Source organism: Apostichopus japonicus, chromosome 5, assembly GCF_037975245.1.
Source record: "Apostichopus japonicus isolate 1M-3 chromosome 5, ASM3797524v1, whole genome shotgun sequence".
NCBI classification, from domain to species: Eukaryota; Metazoa; Echinodermata; class Holothuroidea; order Aspidochirotida; family Stichopodidae; genus Apostichopus; species Apostichopus japonicus.
Window position 1 is genome coordinate 11,376,688 of NC_092565.1, and position 22,707 is coordinate 11,399,394.

The window sequence follows — 22,707 nt, forward strand, 5'->3', positions numbered from 1 at the left end:
CGTTAAGTTTGAGAATATTCCCCTATACCATTTGCAACTTGTCCCAAAATATCAACCGTGTCACACCTTGGAACTGAGAGTTATTGCATTAAATGTCTGAAAATTAACTTTGACCTCGTATAACTCCGCACACGAAGGTCACACGGGGGTCAACCCATTGACATTTATGATCAGAAGGTACCTTTGACATCTGAAAATAGCATCGAAACTGTAAAAATCCCCAAAACATGAAAAGGTCACCAGAGGTCAAATTGAGGTCAAGGGTCACCCAGATGCGGGTCGACAATTGGATTAAATTGAAGCAACTCCCAACCCTAACGGACAATTCGTTCTCAAGTTATCGCAAAAATACTAGTTTGTTATCATTAATTGACCTTTGGTGACCTCGGATCACATGACCGTTAAATTTGAAAATATTCCCCTATACCATTTGCAACTTGTCCCTAAATATCAACCGTGTCACACCTTGGAACTGGGAATTATTGCACTAAATGTCTGAAAATTTTACTTTGACCTCATATAACTTCACACACAAAGGTCACCTGGGGTAAACCTATTGGACATTTTTGATTGTTGAGACGTGAATATAGCATCAAAACTGTAGGAATTCAAACATTTTTTTCTTTGCCCATTTTCTCACCGAAAATACTAGTTTTTTAACATTAATTGACCTTTGATGACCTCGGATCACATGACCGTTAAGTTTGAAAATATTCCTCTATACCATTTGCAACTTGTCCCAAAATATCAACCTTGTTACACCTTGGCCCTGGGAGTTATTGCATTAAATGTCTGAAAATTAACTTTGACCTTGTATAACTTTACAAACAAAGGTCACCCGGGTGTCAACCCATTGACATTTTTGATCGGAAGGTACCTTTGATATCCAAATCTAGCATCAAAACCAAACATTTTCTTTTTCGCCCGTTTTCTCCCAAACTAAGCACATTTTTTCTAATGTGACCTTTGACCTTTTGACCTTGGTTTCAAATGTAGTTTGATCTGCTGATTCCAAAAATCAACACGATAAGTCTGTACAGCCATCCTAACTCTGACCGAAAACTTTGACCCCATATAAGTTCGCACACAAAGGTCACACGGGGGTCAACCTATCGATATTTATGATCGGAAGGTACCTTTGACATCTGAAAATAGCATCGAAACTGTAAAAATCCCCAAAACATGAAAAGGTCACCAGAGGTCAAATTGAGGTCAAGGGTCACCCAGATGTGGGTCGACAATTGGATTACACTGAAGCAACTCCCAACCCTAACGGACAATTCGTTCTCAAGTTATCGCAAAAATACTAGTTTTTTAACATTAATTGACCTTTGGTGACCTCAGATCACATGACCGTTAAGTTTCAAAATATTGCCCTAACCAGTTCACAACTTGTCCCAAAATATCAACCTTGTCGCACATTGGCACTGGGAGTTATTGCAGTTTTAGTATTTTGGGTTTTTGGACCATAACTGACCTTTGGTGACCTTTGTGGGCACCAAAAACAATAGGGTTCATCTACTCACTATGGGCCACCCACCCACCAAGTTTGATCATGATCAGTCAATCCCTTGTTGAGTTATCGTGCATACAAGCTAAAGCGTCACACACACACACACACACACACACACACACACACACACACACGCCAACCTGAATACATAGGTTCCTTTGCTTTCAGCAAGGAACCAAAAATGACATTCATCCTAAAATAACGTACTTCTGGTAACCTCAATTGACCTTTGACATCCACAAAAACTATGTTATATTTTTTTTAAAGGAAAATCTATGTACCAAGTTCATGTGCTTTTCAAGCCTTTCCATTTTGACTTCTGCTCTCCTTCAATATTGTGGCTAACTTTCCATCTTAGATCTTTAAATAATATCTTTAAATAAATTATTTTTATCTGTAGTTCAAAATCATATCTAGCTGATTCATCTCAGAAGTTACAAAAGATAAAAGAACAACCAAAACAGGAGTACATATGGATTTATGAAATTTATTTTAGCAGTACGTATAATATTTATAGATGTAAAACTTACCTACTGTACACCTTATTCTTAATAAAAAAAACCCCGAAAGGCAGCCGTGTACAAGATCTCTTGCACATAAATGTACGATCTTGAAAGAGCGGGGAATGGCACAGGAATGGGATATTCGAAATTATAAGGCTGAAAAAGCTGACCTACTGATGAAAACTTAAATAATGTACTGGCCATTAATGATCAGAAATAAATTATTTGGAACTCGATAAGTCCGCTTAGAATCAGCACCTCATGAATGACGAGGCAGTGAAAAGAAACAAAATAACTGGTCTTCATATTGTCAATGGTTTACGCTGGACATGAAAATAGATTAACAGAGCATGATTAAAGTAGATTTGTACATATTTCTGGTATTAACGCAAGAAATGATCAGAAAGTCCGCTGATTTTCAAAAGAAACAGTAACAATTAGCATAGACCTGCCATCATCTCGCACAAGCCAAAAAACAAAGCTTAGCTTGCTTTGCTTCAAGATAACAGCCTTGAGATATTGCTGGGCTTACCATATTTTTGGATCTGCAGAAAAGAGTACAAGTTGTTACAGTCTAAGCAGGGGTCTTAGCTGATGGGTCCACTTCCCCTTGGTGGGGAAGAAGTTATTCTGAGGGTCTAGACCCTCTAGACACTGCTATTAACTATTTGTATGGGCTAAATGTGCCTTTTTGGATGAACAGAAAGACCTTCAATTACCTTGCAGAGAAAAATCCTCAAGTAACTAGACTTAATCTGGTGAGAAGTGTAATAAGTTTATGAAAGGCCAGTCTAAATTACATGCAACAGATGTTTCAGAAGTATGACTGACATCAGCGCTGCTCAGCTACAGATGTTGGGCAACTTTTTGCACTTAATACCTATTTCCAGGGAATTTTGGTACTCTTCTTCAGACGAACTCCCCCTCCTACACAAGCACAAATTTATCTCCCATCCGCACTCCTTCCATCCATATTTCGGTGGAAATTCCAAACCCATACCCCTCACCAATGGCACATCTACAAAAGTAAGTACTTTGCTTAATTCCTTCCAATGTGCTGACGTTTAGTTGTTAGTATTTTTAGATATCACATGACTCTTTTGGCAAAGACGAGATCACAGGATATGCACTGTATATTGCAATATGTTGCTACTTCTTTGTACATTTCCCAAAACTGATTCTTTACCGTGTGAATATACTTGTAAAACTAACATACAAGGCCTGTCAATACTCCACCATCCATGGATATGCTGTCTCATTTACTTGTGTTACTGTTTCAAAATCCAAGATTCACATAAACTTCTGATCTTATATATTATTCCTAATGTATTACATAAAGAAGGCAGCATTACTTTTTCCTTGACTTTATCCCAAAAAGAGTTGAGAGAAAGTGTCATTTCATTCAGACTATTATGTCTTGGACTGGAATGTAGAATAAGCCCTTCGTTGATTATCGGATTTAATAGTGTGTGAGCTTCTCGTCATGATTCTTGAAACATTTATTTTATGAAAGAATATAAAAAGTGTTAACAAAGTCAAAGACGATCTTAAAAAACAACACAAGTTTCGAATGGAGTAGGAATGTTATGAAATTCTTGTGCCAACATAAACAACTCAAGCGTGCAGCTATGAGCTCAAGCAAACATTCCTGTAATATCATCTCTCCAATATTACTACAGGGTAGCGTGTCGATTGAGTGAATAAACTTGCAGACATCGGAAAAATCAAACCCTAACATCTAGGGGGTTGCTAATGCAAATGCTACCAAAAAGTAGTAAAAATAACTGCTTTCCAGGGTTCACATTATCACACCTACCTGCCACAAGAAGTTTTAATCAACTTTGCTGAAACTGACCTTGAACTGAGAATATCTATTTGGAAAAGTCTTCAAGAGGTCTTCAAGAAAACATTTGCAAACTGTACAAACTGCTCCCCCCCCCCCTATGCCCCCATCTTTGACATGCATAAACTGATGGAGACTTTCCAGCTGACTGAAAACCTTTTATTATTTGAATACAGCAAGTTATGTATGATGTATTTGAACTTAATATATCTGAAAGATATGACAAATTTTGAGCAACCTAACTTAGAAACAGGTCAACATTTATGCTGTAGTTGGGGCATTCCTTTATCCCGACCCTCATTGGTGGAAAAAAAAAATGATGAGGTGTTTTTTAGGCAACTGTATTTGCCAAGTACAATTTTCTGCAGCTGCCCTCCATCCTTGTTCTTTCAGCTTTACTTTTTTTATCTTTTTCTTTTTCACTTTCATCAATCAGTATTAAATACTTCCTAAACGAAAGCAACGGCTTCTCCAAAATAATGAGCTCCATCTATACATTTTAATGGCCTGTTGGAAATAAGTCACTCATGCATACTTTTTCCAAGCACCCGTCTGTCTGTAAGAAATATAATTCTAAACAATACACAGGATTTCAGAAGACGACTTCCCTGGTAGAAAATACCATTTGTGCCTTTAAATACCCTAAATTCGTTGTTTTTATGTTTTTCCTTTTTATTCTTCTTCTTCTTATTTTCCTTGCTTTTTATACAGCCAATTTTTTTACAAGAATGCACACATAAATACTTGTAGCAGGATATCAGAGCGAAGATGAGTACCGGCTCCTCATTCTTTCTACTGGCGGATTAAAGTCTCGGTACATAGCTTTGAAGCATGAACTTTCCATTATTTCATCTGTGTTTGGTCTGCTTGCTGGATCTGGTGAGAGCAACCACTGGACAAATTCCTTCTGTAATTGAGAGAACAAAAAACACAGGACATAACAAATAAAATCTGTTTCCAATTCTTGAAATAAATCTGGTTACTAAAATAAAATAATCTTGAACCTTTACCGGTTTCAGTTACCATGGTAGCTGTCCACTACCATTCACAGCTTCTGTTTCATTTGATATGAGATTTCCATTAGAATGAAGCCCTTTACACCTAGTCCCATCTTGTCCAACCTTCCCTTCTCCTCTGATCCACCCTTCCCCTCTCATCCACTCTCCACCTCTTCCCTTATTCCCCTCATCCTCTCCAAAGTTTAAAATGATACTACAAATGTCAACAGACACACACACAGACCTTGCTTGTTTAAGCTGTATTATATTAGAAATTCCGTCCACCTAATAAGGTATCAGTGATATAAATGACCTTGGGTGAGTGATCGTGCCTTACCTCCGTTAGCATTTCTTCAAAAAATGTTGACGGAAACTTTTGATTTCTTTTTACTTCAGACAGTACCTGTGGATTGAAATGTAATGATAGAAACAAAGATATGAGTTATAAGGCTGTTGGCCACAAAGCCTCCATGAATGATGAAGATGGAGCAAATAAGTAGGATTGAATATATATTACAGAAATTTTCAAAACAAGACATTCCTTGTTAATATCGTTAACAGTTTCAGAAAGGCAAGCAGAAATGTCAAAACAAACAAAACAAAATCACAGAGAAAATATGCAATGGATTGAAGAAATCTCTTGATATTTACTTTGCCTCTAGTTGAGTTAACTGTTACATCACCTTGCATTCAATGTACAATACTATTAATATAGAGATTACTGGCAACAATTATTACACTATATGGTCATATCAAATGTATGTGATGGTACATGTCCCACAAAGCACTGCACTAACAGGTTCACCAAATCTTACAACCTTTTTTAATAACCTGATATACCACAGAAACAAGAACATACCTGCTAATGACTTTTCTTGCTAGTGAATGTGTCTTGTAATAACTTGAAATTAGACTTTTTAAATTTAGAGCAAAACACATAAATATCCCCCGACATGGAATAAAAAAGAAGCAAAATAAGAATACATCATTGGTGGAAAGATGTTACTTACAGAGACACGTTCCATTTGCGTTGAGAATGGGTACACCAGCTCGAACAGTATCAAACCAAGAGAAAAGATATCAACCTTATGATCATAACTATGACCTTTGACCTGAAATAACAAAATACGTGCCACAGTAATGATTAATCCATTAAATTTGTTCTTTTCAAACACACACACACACACACACACACACCCACAGGAAACATCATAATATGGAAATTATTTAAATTTGAATATTGACAAACAATATTAAAATGTATGTAATGCAGCTCATTAGTCTATATTGTTTTTAACTTTAATGAGAAACTATAAACAACCTCACAATATGGGAAGTCGCATTTAAAATCAGTCTGCCTTTTTCGGTCATGACAAATATACCTTTAAAGTAACATGGGTCGGACTATTTTCATTGTTTTTGTTTTTAATATACTATTCAGGGATGTAAGTGCAGCCCAAAAGAAAAACCGGAAAACTATTCGGAGATCCCGGGTGAATGCCGTCCTAACACATCCTACTCCTAGCTCTGACTACTTACACACTATCGTTATGTTAGGCTAGCTCAGAAGTATTAGCGCTAACACATCTTACCCCTAGTTCTTACTACTTACACACTATCGTTATGTTAGGCTAGCTCAAAGTTACGAATACGTCGCAGCGAACTACGGAATAAAAAACAGTCTCACATTTGAATGCGATCACAAATATCGACTTTCATATGCGTATCCCGTAGATTTCCGCCGCTCACAAATATCACAAGCGTTAATTCCGAAAGTTATGTCGAGCACCAGCAGTTACAAAGATATTAATTAGCAGTCCAATCAACGTGAATTAGGCAAGGTTTTTCAACGACAGAAATGAGCTATGGCGATTTGAAGTTCGCACGTACGCAACGATATTCACATGGCATAATGATGTACAGTGCAATGCGATGATGCGAAACAGGAATGGTATTTTGATTGATCGATGAGTGAAAGTTGAAGTTAGCTTGCTGCAACGGGCCAGGCATTTTTGCCGCATTGTGTCTTTGATATTCGAACAATTTTGTGGAACTTTATTGGAATTAAAAAAAAAACGGATTTCCGTAAAAATACGGAAGATTTACATCCCTGAAAAAAAAAACCGGATTTCCGTAAAAATACGGAAGACTTACATCCCTGTATACTATTAAAGGCTTTGTTAATTAACAGAAGTTTACCATTTACTCATGAGTATTCACTATGGATCAGATGATAAATTTGATGGCATGATCGAGAGTATGGACATACCTGCTCGGGACTCATGTATAACTGAGTTCCAACCTGAGATGTGTGACGAGTGTTCCCTCTATATTGTTCGGTCTGAAGCTCTGCCTTCAATTCTGTGTCCATCGCAGTGACCAGGCCGAAATCGCCGACTTTTACACTACCGTCCATTGAGAAGAAGATATTCGAAGGCTGTGAGGAACGAAAATGAAACAGTGACTTCACCTTTCATACCTTTGTAATATAGAGAGGTCAGCATAGGTCAATGTCTGCAAAACTTGAGGATGCCACAAATTCCAACGGAAACCTTGGATGAACTTCATACATGGTTGGTTGATCCCACTTATTGAGTAAACCCCCCCCCCCCACCCCTTGTTTTCTGTAGAGGGTCAAAGGTCCTTTGAGATAAACAGATGTAAAAACATAAAAACTCTGTAAGCACAACTCAAAGAGTGCATCTTTGTCGAACGTCATACTTGGTATGTAGATCCAGCTTGGTGAATACAGGAACCCTATTGTTAACACAATAACTCAGATTTACATATATATATATATATAGTCTGTTCAAAGTATCTCTTTCGAGATCCGGCTTTAGGAATCACAAATGATTTCGAGTTGGTTAGCATCATTTGATTTCTAGAGTAAGGCAAAATATGTCACCAAAAACAGAACTAGATACAGGTGACAAACGCCTACAGTGGAATTACGACCTTCCTTACCGGTTTTGAACCTCTGGACATACAATCAGCGTCCATAGCCTAGTGGTTAGGGTGTCCGCGTACAGAGCGGAAGGCCCGTGGTTCGAATCCCGGTGGAGGCTGAAAGTTTTTTCACTGTTCTTGATTTTCCAACTCATTACGATTTTCATTTATATAAATATATATATATATATATATATATATATATGTACCTCATAATATACTGGAAGAAAAAACAAGAACTAGCTCTGTGTAAAACATCTGCTGAACATCTTGGCAATTGCATATCAATCTGTTTATTTTAAAAGTAGCATCTTGTCATGTTACCTCCGGAATATATTATGCTTCGTTTATACATACATAATATACATATATATATATATATATATATATATATATATCGTTAAACTCACCTTCAAGTCTCTGTGAATCATTCCACATTGATGAACGTAGTTGACAGCGCCAAGTATCTGCTGGAATATATGTAGCAATTTATTTCGATCTCTTAGTTTTGTGTTCTGATTTAACCAGTCTTTGAGAGTCTCCTTCTGACAGAGCTGCATTTGAATGTACAAATAAATCTTAGATCTGACCACTGGATCCGTTTCCGGTTGCAGTTCAGAAATTGCACTTTGATCAGCATCGGAGGATTTGTTCCTTCTCCTTGATCGATGAGTGATGTCCGTAACTTGGAAGGGTTCCGAAGATACATGCGGCTCGATATCTGGTTTGGAAGAATTAGTCTGTGATTTGGCCGAGCAGCCCGAATCCTCGAAGACGATGTCGAGACTGTCGCTCGTCTCGTCCACTTTTGAGTATCTTTGAAACGGAACATTGACAGAATCGTTACTTTCACTGATGGAAAGACAATCTATATCAAATGGCTTCAATGTTTCCAAGGTACACTTTGCAGCGGTTGGTCCACTTTTGAAATCAACACAAAAAGATCCACTCTCCTCGTCTTCTCCATGGTCCCCCAGCGCGGGACTATCACCGTCGTCGCCACCACCGAATAAGTGCGCGCTAGAATCGTTGGAAGTTTGGCGCAAGAATCTTCTTTTATCTCGCAGGAGTTGGCTGTCTTTGTTGAAAGTTGCAGAGGTTGTGAAGGTACTTATTGGTTCATTCAATGAGCTGAATAGTTAAGAATACAATAATTGAAACAGAATGGAAAGGAATGAATGATAATACATTCAAGTCGAAGAAACTTTACCAATGCACCAAGTAAAGTATCGTCCCCACAACTAAACAGCACCAATTCAGCACCGGTGAGCAGATATATTTGATAACATATCTGATATTTTATACATATCTATCATTGAAACACTTGATTTAATACTTTTTGAATTACAGAAAAATTTGAAGAAAATTACAAATATGTGGGTGTGTTAATACATGACATGATTTATATTCAAACACCACGTTGAAATATCAAGGCTAAACAAAGTCAACTTTAACATTTGTGAATTCAGAAGAAACACACTACTGACTGTGGTCTGTATATATATACATTGCAGGAGAAAGATCAAAAGGGCTTTACTAAGAGATCATTAGTACTAAGAACTGTCTTTGAAACAAACCAAAAACAAATGTGGCATAGGTTTGATACAGTCAGCCTTATATAAGACTTAATAGATGTCTGCTTTACCGATAGGATAGACATTATTCATTACTTAGTTTAAGTTAGTTTACTTTAACATTTGAGCATAATACCTGAAACAATATTGACAGGGTTTCAAGGATGGCAAAAGAAAAGAAATTATAAAGATTAAAACTAACCTATCAGCCCCCATAAATACTTGGTCATATTCTTCTTGCCATCCTGGTGGGGGTTCCTCAATCCATGATTGGAAATACCTCACAATACCAAAATGCTCCAACCTTGCCAGGGCCCTCGCTTCACGCAACACTTTCTCCCTGGCTTCTTCTCTGTATGTGAAGTCAGTGAGATGTTTATAAAAGAAATCATGTCACAAAAGCTGGGTTCCTTCACATGAAGAATGAAAACTGGTAGAAGTCTAAAACACAACATCACAATAACCAAACTCAAATTGCAAAGTTTCATATTCCTATCTAATCATTACTTTGATTTAATACTTTCTATGGTAAGACATCTGCAAACGCTAGTCAAGCTGTTGAACTAATTCTAACCAAATACTAGCATTGCATAAAGCACTTTTTAACAAGACAATAATTACATAGAATGATTTTCCTCTCCTCAACAGAAAATATTACATCACACATTTGTTATGAAATATGACCACTGAATGCACCATGATTATGAAGGGAACTAAATTTTGCTGACACCTTTTTTTTGGGAGAATTGTTCATTACAACAATCTATCTCAATGACATAAGATTGAGATGGTGGTTTGGCTTGCTTTTCCTGTAAAGGCTCTTGGGGGAGGAAGATGGGGTAGGGAGGGATGGAGAGGCAGGAGGTTAGAATGAGAGGATGGGTGGAAATTACAAGCATCCTGGGGGGGGGGGGGTTGTAAGCATAAGCTGCAGCACCACATTTTAATGTGACAGAAACTGCTTGGATTTGTTTCAAATTGACTAACCTCCCATCCTTTCATAATATTCCCTTCTCTATGATACCCTTTTGGATGATACTAAAAATGGTAAGAGTATGAAAACTGAGATAAACAAATCAGTGTTGGTAATTTTGTTGCTTTTTCTGTGGTTAATTATCAAGAAAGAGGAGTGAAAAATGTACCTATGAGGTAAAGAGATTCTCTTGATGGCATAACTGCTCTCATCGACTCGATTCTGGGCTTGGAAGACAATGCCGAAACCACCTTTACCAAGGCACTCCTGATGGTTGAAATCACTCAGATATCTGACAATACAAAAAACCAAGAAATTAAAAAGGGTAAAGTGATGTGACTGGTGAATAGCATTTATTGGTGGCAGGAGTTAAGCAATTGATTGGATTTTGTTTGTTTGTTTTTTATATTAAGTATGGTAATTGCTAACTGGGATTTAACTTTCGAAAAGAGCATATGAATCTTTGGCTTGGATGGGATTCCAACCCAGTGCTCTTTAACAGTCAGTGGTGATACCTACATTTGACCATTTTCTTAAGAAAGGGTGTGCAAGTCACAGCAACTTGCATACTGTGTAACCAGCTATTAAACTCCAGTTTCGTTAGATAAAACAAAGACAAATATACGATATCAAGAAAGGAAACTTCTGTTAGTTTCATTTCCTTATTACCTCAGTACTTATTACTTACTAGCACTAGTGCAATCCATGAAAAATTTTCCTCAGAGACGGATCAACTGAGGTCACATTTTTGAGTACTTACAAAAACTTATTAGAGTTAGGCATGAATTGGCTTACAAATTGGTGCCTCTAAATACGACAATGCTTTCAGTCAAGTTTGTTTAATACCTTGATGTAAATCCTTTATTTGTCTCTGGTACCACCTCAACTCTCATAGCCTCCTCAGCAAAGACTACCTCACTCTGAGCGCTATCGACGGGCACTTCACAAGCAGCCTTTAAGACAAACTGGTAGAGAAGCTGCCAGCCTACCGCCATGATGACGCTCGAAATTATCATCTCTCGCCTGCAGAGAACAGATCCAAATAAAACAACTTTCAACCAGAAATCTTGCAAACCTTCAGGTTTTCTCTGCCATTACTATTCCATTAGGGAGCAGCTGTTTAGCATTAACAATTGTTCAAATGTCTTTTCCCAAGTGAAATGCATCAATGTCAAAGATCTTTCCAAGTAATCAAACCAAACTTTATCATTTTTTAATGTTTTAATACAATATTTCTGTACTTCAAAAGAGATATGGTTTCAAAACTAAGGCTGAGATTTTCACTCAAGTAATAAACACTTAATAATGATCTTTGGTATAATTAATGATGATTCGTTAGTAGTGATGGGAACCTGGCATCTACAGTCTCTAGAAAATGTGAAACACAGCTTTTGTTCCGGTATTTTTTCGTTTAGAGTAGAAGCAGTATTTATTAACAGCTGCATTTGGGGATGAATACCAAGTTCTTTTCCCTAGTTCTAGTTTAGCGTAATTCATTTTCACATATCTAACCAACCTCTAAAGGAACTAAATTCACCAGCAGCCGAAATGTAACTGCTTTTTACTCGAGAAGTAATAGTTGGGCTTGAATAGAGCGTATGATCAAACTATCACAACAGAGTGGGTTCTCATATTTTACTTGCAGGAGTGACAAGAGGGAAAAAGGTGGTCAGTGGGACTTCAGCCTTGGGGCCAAGAATAATTTATGGGGCCTAAAGAAAAATATCAAATGAGTGTAGTATTTTCATTTTTATCATGTACTAACAGAAAAGTGAAGAGTGCAGAAATGGGACTCAGTGATAAAATCGTCTTGGGCATGACTGTGCTCTCAATGTCTACTTCTGCCCGGACCAAAATTAACTCTGAATTTACCACTTTATCAACAATTTTTTTATCAAGAAAGAAACCCATCATTTTCAAAACAAAATTTGTTAGATATGGCCAAGAAACTGCACATAGCCACTTCGGTGTCAAGAACTTGTCTTTAACAAAATTGATATATTCTATGGTACTTACCACCAATTCCACACCGACAAACCAAGGAAGATATTAATCCCTTTCTCATTGGACTGCATACTCTCATTGTCAACCAGTGGCTTTCTTCGTTTGGAACGATGGCTTTCAAAGAGATCTGTTTTGGGGCATTTATTTAATAAAAAGGGAAGAGAATAACCAGCATCTGAAAAAAAGAAAATTTGTTTCATGGTTCGATTATCAGCATCAGAATGAGACTAAAGCAGTAAATAAACTACTGTACAAAAGAGAGAGAGAGACAAGTTACACATGGACGATTAGCACAAACCTTCCTCTGGTTAAATAGTTCTAGTCCATTTCATCAGAAATGACATTTTGCAAACATGCTTGAGTGTAAAATACTCATGTAATTCATACAATCTAGTACAATTCTTCCATGCACAGATATCTATAATCTTGTATAATTTTTATATCCACAGATATTCTAAACAGAAAAGGTAATTTCACACAAAGAAACTGTATAAATCAAAGATGACACAATTTTGCAACAAACATTGTTTCTCCAAATCTGGTTATCAAGAGATCTGTCTATTAATAGGGAATAATACATCAAAACACTTTAGTTACTTCCCTCAATAACCCCCCCCCCCCCACAAATTACCGAATGGATACTGGCTCCACCTAGCTGCATCCCCAGGCTTCTCTATAGGACCAATGAAACCTAGGTTGTCGTTGTCACTCTGCTGTTTTCCTGAGTGAGCTAGAATCGGAGTGCGAGAATCTGCCGAGGATAGGTAAGGTCTCCATCTGATTCTTGGAACGAGCCCATAACCGCTTTCGTCTGCAATGAGCTCGACTGGGGAAGATGTCGTTGATTCATCGGCATACTGGCTTTGCGTCCTCGAAGGCCTGACGTAAAGTTGATCTTGAAATCGTCCTTTCGAGGAGAAAAGATGCAAATATGAAGCTAACGAAAAACTAATATTTAACTACTTATATTCCTAGTACTTACATTGAGCACTTTTGGTTCCTTACGTTGATTTGGTGGGACATCAAATTTGTTTGGTATGAACCAAACATTTAAATAACTGTCTAATTGGGAGCAGTTAAAACTGCTTATGACTGCCCACACAAATCTCTTTATTTTTTATCTGAGGTTAATCCAATTATGCAAAATAAATATGTCTTGGTTTGCTCAGAATAATAAACACACCAGCATCAACAGCATTTGTAAGATATTGTCTCAATGATATCAAAGTGCAATCCAGGGTTAAATATTAAATGGTCATCCAAGACGACCAAATTTCTGCTCCGACAACCAAAATTAGCTTCAGAGGGTCATCTGACCGATGGTTAGTTGTTTACATCAAATCTATATTGCCCTCCATTTATTTTTGCAGATATTAAAATAACACAAAAATAATGGTAGGCCTATGACCCATGCAAAGGAGAGCTTAAATGTTAGGACTACATATTTCTCTCCTACAGTGTATGTATTATTGGTCATTCTTTGTTATTTTGCTACATTCCCCCCCCCCCCCCCCCCGACAACCGAATTTAATGTTCCAATAACTAAAAAGGTGAGACCAAGTTGTCTCCAGGGTCAAACCAGAAAAAAAAAAATCCTCAGAAATTTGCTATTGTAACATTCAATTATGAAAAAGACTGGTAAACAGATGAAGGAATTACAGAGTCTACAAAGGGGATATTTCTTGATACTTCAAAATACTTCAAGATACTTTTTTTAAAACTCACCTATAAATGAAGGCATGATAGGATCGGCATAAGGGATTAAATTCTGTTCTTGAGAGAGGGATGGATCAATGTCAAGAGACAGAATATCCAGTTCCTTGACTGTGCCATCAATGATGGTCCATACATTTGCAATATCTGAAGAAAACTGAGAAAGTAAGGAAATTATGTGATTAGTACCATAGGCGTAGGAGCCTGATTTGATTTGGGGGGGCTGAAACGACTTGCCCGAAAAATATAACCAAATTTTTCGCGCACTACGGGCGTTCAACATCTTAAAGCAGCATTTTGCGTTTGGTCCCCGTTTTCTACTTTTTTGACATGTCCATGGAGGTTTTTTACATACATCACAAAACAGCAAACTAAGATATTAGCCAAGAAAATATCTTGGAGAAAACAAAGTTGAAAGTTGCAAATTTTTCGACTTTTATGCCACCATTTGAAGTAAGATGTAAATAGATAGCTAGTTATGTATGTCGTTATGGCATAGTGGAGTCAGTGTGGTCGAGAAAAATCATAGAAAAGAACGCAAATGCTGCTTTAATGTGCTATCATATAGGCATTCATCGGTTATTACATCACATGCCGATAACCGATGAATGCCTATATGACATGCACAATAAGATGTTAAATGCGCGCGAAAAATTTTGGTTTTATTTTCCCTATTATTACCCTTCCATATTGGTTATAATTATTGGGGAAGTCGTTACAATAATAACGATCATAATAACATTAGTTTAACCATTGAAAAACACATTGAAAATTATTCTTCTTTCCGTAGGTGCCCGAAAAATTCTTAGCATATTGCCCGAATTTTCACCACAAAAAAAAATGAAAAACACATTGCAAGTTATTCTTCTTTCAGTAGGTGCCCGAAAAATTCTCAGCATATTGCCCGAATTTTCACCAACAATTTTGGTTGGGGCGCTGCAGCCCCCCCCCCCCCGCCTATGATTAGTACTAGTAATGTATGCCCCCAAAACTATCAGCTAAATACTAAATTTGAAATAGCTTTGAATAGTTTTACTAAAGAGAAAAAAACAAATGACTTTTCCAATGATTTCCAGTTCCTGTTTAGACTGCTTTAAACTCTCTAAAACAAATGCTACTTATAGCTTCAATTCAACATTTCTATTAGAACAACTCATAATTTGGAATTTTAAGATTCCAAATTCTTGTCAACAATTTCTGTGTTCACTTAAAATTCCAGTTATAAATTCCCAGCCATTTTCTTCTCTTCTGGGGGTTACTTTATATATAATACCAATGATTTTGTAACACAATCACAAATTTTAGCAACTTAATTTTACAAGCAAAACTTGAAAAAGCACCTATAGGGCATTGCAAAAAATCTGCCATATCATAGAGTACATCTCTCACATTCCCTCCAGAGTTTGCACTGAAGATCTTACTGACAATTTATTTTTCAATTTTCAATATATGTGAGTAAGGTATATATTGTTACCTCATGACTCCAGAGGATTTCTCTGTGGTTTGTTTCTTTCACTCCAAACACCATATTGTACTCCATGGATATTCTCAATTCAGTCGATTCATCCCACAACATCTCGTCTCTGCCTCTGCAGAATTCATCAGCATTTGTCTCATAACCTACTAAATACTTCACATCGTGTTGTCCCACACTGTAGTTCCATCTGAGGAAATTAAAGAATTGATTGAATGAAAGATTTATAAACCAATCACAGTTAAATCTCATACCTAAATCAAAGATTTCTTTTCATGGCACATATAAACAATATGTATGTATTTTTTTGTATGTACTTTAGATCCTCCTGCAAGCAGGAACTCGCGAAGAAGCCTCATTGGCTTATCAAAGCCGAAAGCTGACCGAAGTCAGTCTCTTACATTCATATTTAACGGCCATGATTATGAATTGTCAATTGTCAACAACCCTGTAACTGGACGACATACATTAATTTTGGAGTGACTCGAACCGTGGACCTTATGATTAAAAGGCACCTGCGTTAATCATTGAGCTAACACTCCTATATGAATATAAAATGTGTACTAACTTTTCATCGCCTGTTCTTTGGTCCAATGCTCTGACTACATGTTGTTGGAACTTGGTCACTATGACATCATCAGAAGCTGATGGTTGTGGTCCAATATTTGTGCATTCCTCTGGTGAACAGCTGTAAACCAGCTGGAAAAGATAGAATAAACCAGGTGCAAATCTACCATTATAACACTGTCTGCTGCAATAAAAAATCTCTTTGGCAATTGGGTAACAGCTCCATTCAATCCCAAACAAAATAACGTCTTGTTAAATAATGTCATTAAAATACTTTTATTACCTACTGATTATTTCAATAATATCAGCAATTTTTCATATTTACATGATAACAATCCAGATGGAATATATATATGGATTTGACTCAACGTCAACCACTCCTTTGGATGCCTCAATAGCAGATCTGTCAACAACCGATGTTTAGAAACAAGTAAAACAAACATCGTGAAACGATATTGCATTTTAACAAGTTTTACCAATACATTTGTCTGAAAATAATCAATACATATTTCTATAGCTTGTTGGTATCTTGGCCTCTCATGGCAAGCCCTCATAGTTTTACTTGATTCTCCAAATAAATTTTGCTTACCTTGCCTGTGTTGGCATTGATACCATACGTCCTGGTGGATTTGCTCCCCACAACCATAACATTGTCACTGAGCTTGAATGATGAGCTAATCAAGCTGTCTGTGGAGAACGGACAGGACTCCAGGCGAGTGCCGTCCCATGTAAAGATATCTCCGTCCAATGCTGGTAGTATCTTCTTTTCCCCATCCAAAAACTGCAAAAGTTAACCAAAAATTGTCATTAATTAATAACTCGGAAGTGTCTTACTTTTTCCTCACTTATATGTTAATTAGAAACTTGAAATTAATGTTTTACACCAATACAAACCCACAACAGAGATTGCTCCCTCTACCCACCCCCCTCCTCCCTCCCACCTCAAGTGTAAGCCAAAAATGTTGAAAATTGAATATATTAATTTTCAAAGAAGATGAAAATGGCAGCTGTGATCCCTACAGTTAAACCCAATATTGTTGTCATCCATCACCGATTAATTTATATAAATGGCAGTAGAACATCATACCCTCCCTGAAACTGTTTCCGAAGAATTGTTTCTATAATTGATGTTAACAAACTTTCCATGGTGTAAAAACTGTGCACACTGCTTGCCATTTAAATGTATGCATATTTATTCACATTGGCAACCAACAATATTAGTGTTTGCATATGTATGGACATTCATGATGAAGAATCTACATGAAAATTTAATTGGTAAATTGAATGAATTAGTCTCATAACCTAGAGCTGATCCTTACATTTTGACTGCTTAAGGATGATGAGAGCAGAGGGCCAGTTCCTGCATCTAGATCCCAGAGTTTACTACCGCTGCCATGTAGATCGAGTGCTGTAACAGCTCCGTTCATGGAACTCACCACAACCAATGGTCTGAATATGAAGGGAAAAAGTAACACCAAACATCCTTGCTATGAAATTACATTTTTGATGAACATTCAATTCTCTGATGATCATTATATTTAAAATTGATGATTGGAAAATAAATTCCTAAAAGCTCTATCCATCTTACATTAGTTGCTGCATAAATGCAGCATATTGAAAGTCTGTTAAGCTAACCTCACATTTTACATTAACTGGGGTTATATATTTGTGAAAAAAATATTCTGTAACTATCAAAATTTCATATGTAAACATACAACAAAGTTGCATATAACTATGCACAACACACATACTGTAGCACTGTGAATGTGAATGATTATAAATGTATAGGCTACTGCCAGGCAGGATGTTTACTTCATAGCTAATTTGGAAAGAAACATGCAGCTTTATTTTTAATTAGTAACTGTTAGTGTTACCATGGAGCTATAAACTGTTTATAGCTCCATGGTGTTACAAACCATAGCTCTCAGAAAATGCATTACCCGCTTACACTACACAGCAACTGTATGCATCACGGTACCAAGTACTGTACAATGGTAGGCGATATAGGCAAGTAGTTACTACAGGCCGTTGACTTAGGCTATGTCTTACAGTTATTATAGTTGTGTAAAAGTAAGTCTGACGTTTCGAGGGACAAACTAAAACAAATGATAGCGAATGACCGAATGACAATTGACTTTGTACAGGGTTAATTATCATTTGCGAATGACAGCGAATGACAACGAATGACAACGAAGGACAACGAAGGACAGTGTTGAGTGGAGAGCAGAGTAAATGCGGTTATTGGTTTTCTGCGCAAAAATGATTTTAGGAAAATCGCATGTTACGTGGTTGCAGGGTTTTGGTGTAATTTACGGATAGAAACCACAGTGAGAATGCGCTTGAGTGCTGTGCTTTTTACCTCTGTACATTTATATAGAAAGATAACTGAAGCCGTTTCAAGATTATAGTATTGTTAGTTCCTAACAATTAATATCGGAAAAATGACGTTAAATTTACTTTTTAAAATCAGACTTACAAATTTTGCTTACTATAAGGTGCGTTTTTATCTTGTCTGTACTTTACCAGATCTAGATACCCACGAAGTCTGAACTGTGATATCCGGTTGAAGCAAATGTCTGTGCTGTCATTACTGTCATTCGTTTTAGTCAACGCAATTTTTTAGTGTGTACAACATATTGTCATTCGTTATGTGTAACGCAATTGTCATTCGTTTTAGTAACACCCCGTTTCGATCCTACTGTAGCAGGATCTTCTTCAGAGGCTAAATGCCTCTGAAGAAGTATTTTAGTACTTATAGTTGGATATATATTAGTATAAACTTAGCCTAGGCCTTACTTAGACTTAGTTCTCTTAGTAATCATCAGTTACAACGTGAATAGCCGAAACGGGTTTTTTCTTTACCTTTTTCTTTGTATGCTAGCACACCGGTATGAAGCCACTGATGAAGGCATATCTTTCGGTTTCTCCGGACGAATCTGTTTTCCAACTCCAAGACCAGCAGATCTGGAAGGGGATTTAGGCCTATCATTGGTGTTTACATTGCCGGGGACTCCCCGGTTGCCCAGGTTGTTTTCATTTGACTCACCCCTCGCTTTCAGGTTTACAGCGGTGGTCCCTTGAGGGACAGTAAACGTTAACAATACAATGTAAAAGGAAATCCTCACAACTGCATCAAGAAGATGTCCCATTTCTTTTCAAAGAAAAAGAAATTTCACCCCATTGTATTTGGAGACTTCTAGAACTTGACTCCGAGCGCACGAATGGATTCGCACGACGTCCCAGCACTGCACTATACTGACGTTACTAAAGTAATACTAACGTAACCAGAGTGGATATATGAGACGTGTCTATATCGTGTGACTTTTGAACTAGGTGATGACATCATCCGAAGGCATCGGCGTATACATAGACCATGCAGACCGAATTTATGGAACGCCAAAAGTAAGGAACGCTAAAAGGAGTACAGGTGGCGTTGCTATGGCAAGCCGTTTTAACATTTACCTCGTTATTCTCAATCAATTCCAAGAATCAATTCCACTTAGGTAGAATAAAATTAAGTTCAAGTGAAATTTATTGCACTTAAGTAGAATGCAATTAAGCTTAAGTATAATTGAATTTTACTTAAGTTAAATTGTATTCCACTTAAGTAAAATAACCACTTTCTTTTAAGCTTAATTCAAATTCAATTTCACTTAAGCTTAATTGCATTCTACTTAAGTAAAATACAATTCTACTTAAGTAAAACTGAATTTAGCTTAAGTAAAAGTGTCATTCTTTTTCACTTAAGCTAATGAATTTTACTTAAGTAAAATTGTATTTTACTTAAGTAGAAAACAATTAAGCTTAAGTGAAATTGAATTTAACTTAAGCTAAATTGTATTCTATTTAAGTAGAAATGTATTTTACTTAAGTAGAATACAATTGCATTTTACTTAAGTAAACTTCAATTCTACTTAAGTAAAATACAAAGGATCGGTCGTATGGTAAGCCGTTTTAACATTAACCTCGTGCGGAGAAGTAGTTGGTCTGGGGCAATGTTTACATGGTACCATGCCGCCTTGTGGTACTACTACTACTAGTACCACTGCTTGGTGGTATGTCGTGTTGTAGTCGTTCCCTTGCACTCAAAAGTTCCCTTTCAACTGCATCAGCAACAGTTTGCAACGATTGATTGGCTGGCTGCAATTACCAAATGTCTAACGTTCAGACACAGTGATAAACAAAGCTTTGCTTCATTTGGTGTTATGTTTGTGCATACACAACGAAAGCTGTATTTTGTATGGCAGCATGGGGGAATGGCCGCAAATAGTTACGTAACAAGTAGGTCTACGTCTTGAACGTGACTCTATAGGTCTCTCACCACAATTAATTGTTCCATTGACTTACACACTAAACTCGTCACTTTCAAGACCTGCCAAAATCTGGTGTATCCTACCCATATGATAGATGTGATCTTGGCCTATGTGCAAACTTCCATATCAAGACCGTTTAGATTTTGAGCTAGAAGAAGAGCAAGTTTAGCATACTGAACCCTACCGTGTGATCGTTCGGAGTAATATCAACATTTAACCAAAGATTTTCTAAAATGGTTTATATCACCTTCGATCCTCCCAATTTTCACACCATCTGTACTTTAAATTATGCTCTTTCATATAAAGGCAAAACAAACGATGACAGTAAATGAAAACATGCTTTATACAAGCTTTACGATAGACAGGGACGTATCAGGGGGGGGGGCAGGGGGAGCAGCCGCTCCCCCTTTCAGTGTCGAAAAAAATGTTAAAAACTGTCGTGTTTTAGCATGGTATTTTGTTAGTGCCTTTTTGATCTTGAATACAAGGGCGTAGGAACCGGGGGGGGGGGGGGGCTGGGGGGGGCGCCAGCCCCCAGTGAAAAATGTGGAGGGGCGGAAGTATCATTCTGCCCCCCCCGCTTCGCAAGTCAGAAAACCCCTTTTTTATTTCCAAATGAGAAAAAAATCTCATTTTGAGCACCAAATTGCATATAAGGCCAGGTAAAAATACAAAATTAAGTTTACAAAATGGATTGGGTGTTGAAGTGTGCTATATTGCACCAAATTGCATCTGAGGCCACCTGGAAATGCAAAAAATTCCAAAGGGGGAGGGGGACACCCCTTCCCCTTAGACCCCTCCCCCAGGCCGGCCATCAGTTTCAGCCCCCCACTCAAAAGTACCTTCCTACGCCACTGCTTGAATACTCGTCAGCTCCGTTAACTCGATTATAATCGTAGTTACATTCAGGCCTACTGATTCAGCTACTTACTTAGTTTGGCAGATGCAATTAGCTAAATTAAGCCTATATCTTAATACAAACCTACAGTTGGCCACTGCATAATAAAATCCATATTGCCTACCTAACCGCACTCTACGGAATGTCACGAACCGTATGCACAACAACGTCGACAACGTTCTCATCCTTTCTATGATTCGTCCTAAGTTGTTGCATGAACAGCATGTTATGAAGCTAAGATATCAATAGTACGTGATACGCACTTCCTATAAATAATTATTACACTGCTAATATACACTGCGATAACGATATTTGTTTTTAGACCACTGCAGACTGGGTTGAAAGAAAACGCAGGCCAAGTGTAGTACAATGCAATAAACTAGGCTCACATCACTGCAAGATGCAAGCCATCATAATGACGTCACATGTCGATTTACTGCAAATTTATCCTCTACCATGGCCCAGACAACCTCAAGGGCCCATGGCCCACACGTGATTAATCATGTGCAGAGACACAAGGATAATTCCTGTAGTTGCATTGGACCCTTTATACATTGGAGAAACCAAAAAATACCATCTACGACTTTTATCTGTGCCGGGCCCCAGGAAACAGCCATAAAGGGTCCATGGCCCACACATGATTTGATTATGTTTACAAAAAGCAGTATAATTCTTTTAGAGGTGTTGGCCCTATTGGACATTGCGGTATCCAAAAATACCAACGACTTCATTTTTTAACTGTAACGGGGCCCATGCAGCAACCTCAAAGGCCCAATTGCCCACACAGGAATTAATCATGTGAAAATAGACAAAGGGCCCAAAATTGCACTAAGGAATCAACGTAACCCCTGTGGCTTGAATATTTATTTCCTTCTCTCAACATGCTGACACAAGTTTTGGACATTCTCATATAAATCTCGACATATATATACAGTTTTGGGCATTTACGAAATGATGGCGCGCGCCGATGTGCCAAAATTATAGCATGACGTCAATATTGTAGCAAGCAATGTTGACATGACCAATGTAGTAGTGGCATGCTGTTACAAGTTTGCGACATGCTGATGTTGAATTTGACATGTTGATATAGACCAGTGGCGGAGCTAGGGGTATTGGTCAAGGGGCGAGAATGGTCTGTAGGGGCGCTTCCGGTTCTATCTAAGCGGAGCGCCACCACGAGTTGGCGCGGAGCGTACCGAAATTTTTGAGTAAAGATACTCCCTAGATCGCCGGAAATGACCCTTTCCTTGCTTACTAATTTGCAGATAAAAGAAGAATAAATAGGTGTCGTCGCCCAAAAAATGTGACAAATGTCAATAGGTAGATGAGAGCGCAATAAAAAAAGGTCAATAATCGCGAATAATTAAAACGTGGTAAAAAGCTGAAAA

At 37.5% G+C, this 22,707-nt stretch overlaps 1 protein-coding gene across 1 annotated transcript; it reads right to left on the reverse strand.

Annotated features, from left to right (window-relative positions):
• Nucleotides 1-1,984: 1,984 nt before the first annotated feature.
• LOC139967657 (eukaryotic translation initiation factor 2-alpha kinase 3-like) lies at nucleotides 1,985-19,387 on the reverse strand. Its single transcript, XM_071971637.1, has 16 exons — nucleotides 18,971-19,387; nucleotides 17,428-17,557; nucleotides 16,698-16,889; nucleotides 16,110-16,240; nucleotides 15,542-15,731; nucleotides 14,080-14,224; nucleotides 12,986-13,261; nucleotides 12,367-12,529; nucleotides 11,197-11,373; nucleotides 10,520-10,642; nucleotides 9,580-9,729; nucleotides 8,214-8,934; nucleotides 7,127-7,294; nucleotides 5,868-5,969; nucleotides 5,195-5,260; nucleotides 1,985-4,766 (listed from the first exon to the last, which is right to left on the reverse strand). The coding sequence occupies exons 1-16, from the start codon at nucleotides 19,255-19,257 to the stop codon at nucleotides 4,617-4,619; spliced, it is 3,171 nt and encodes a 1,056-aa protein (XP_071827738.1). The 5' UTR covers nucleotides 19,258-19,387; the 3' UTR covers nucleotides 1,985-4,616.
• Between the last annotated feature and the right edge of the window lie 3,320 nt (nucleotides 19,388-22,707).

Bases quoted from the DNA above. Each gene is read 5' to 3' on its own strand.
- LOC139967657 (XM_071971637.1), bottom strand. From the start codon at position 19,257: ATGGGACATCTTCTTGATGCAGTTGTGAGGATTTCCTTTTACATTGTA. The intron at 17,558-18,970 runs GTAAAGAAAAAA...CTTCATATTCAG, and splicing joins GCTAGCATACAAAGAAAAAG to ACCATTGGTTGTGGTGAGTT. The intron at 16,890-17,427 runs GTAAGGATCAGC...TAACTTTTGCAG, and splicing joins CATCCTTAAGCAGTCAAAAT to TTTTTGGATGGGGAAAAGAA.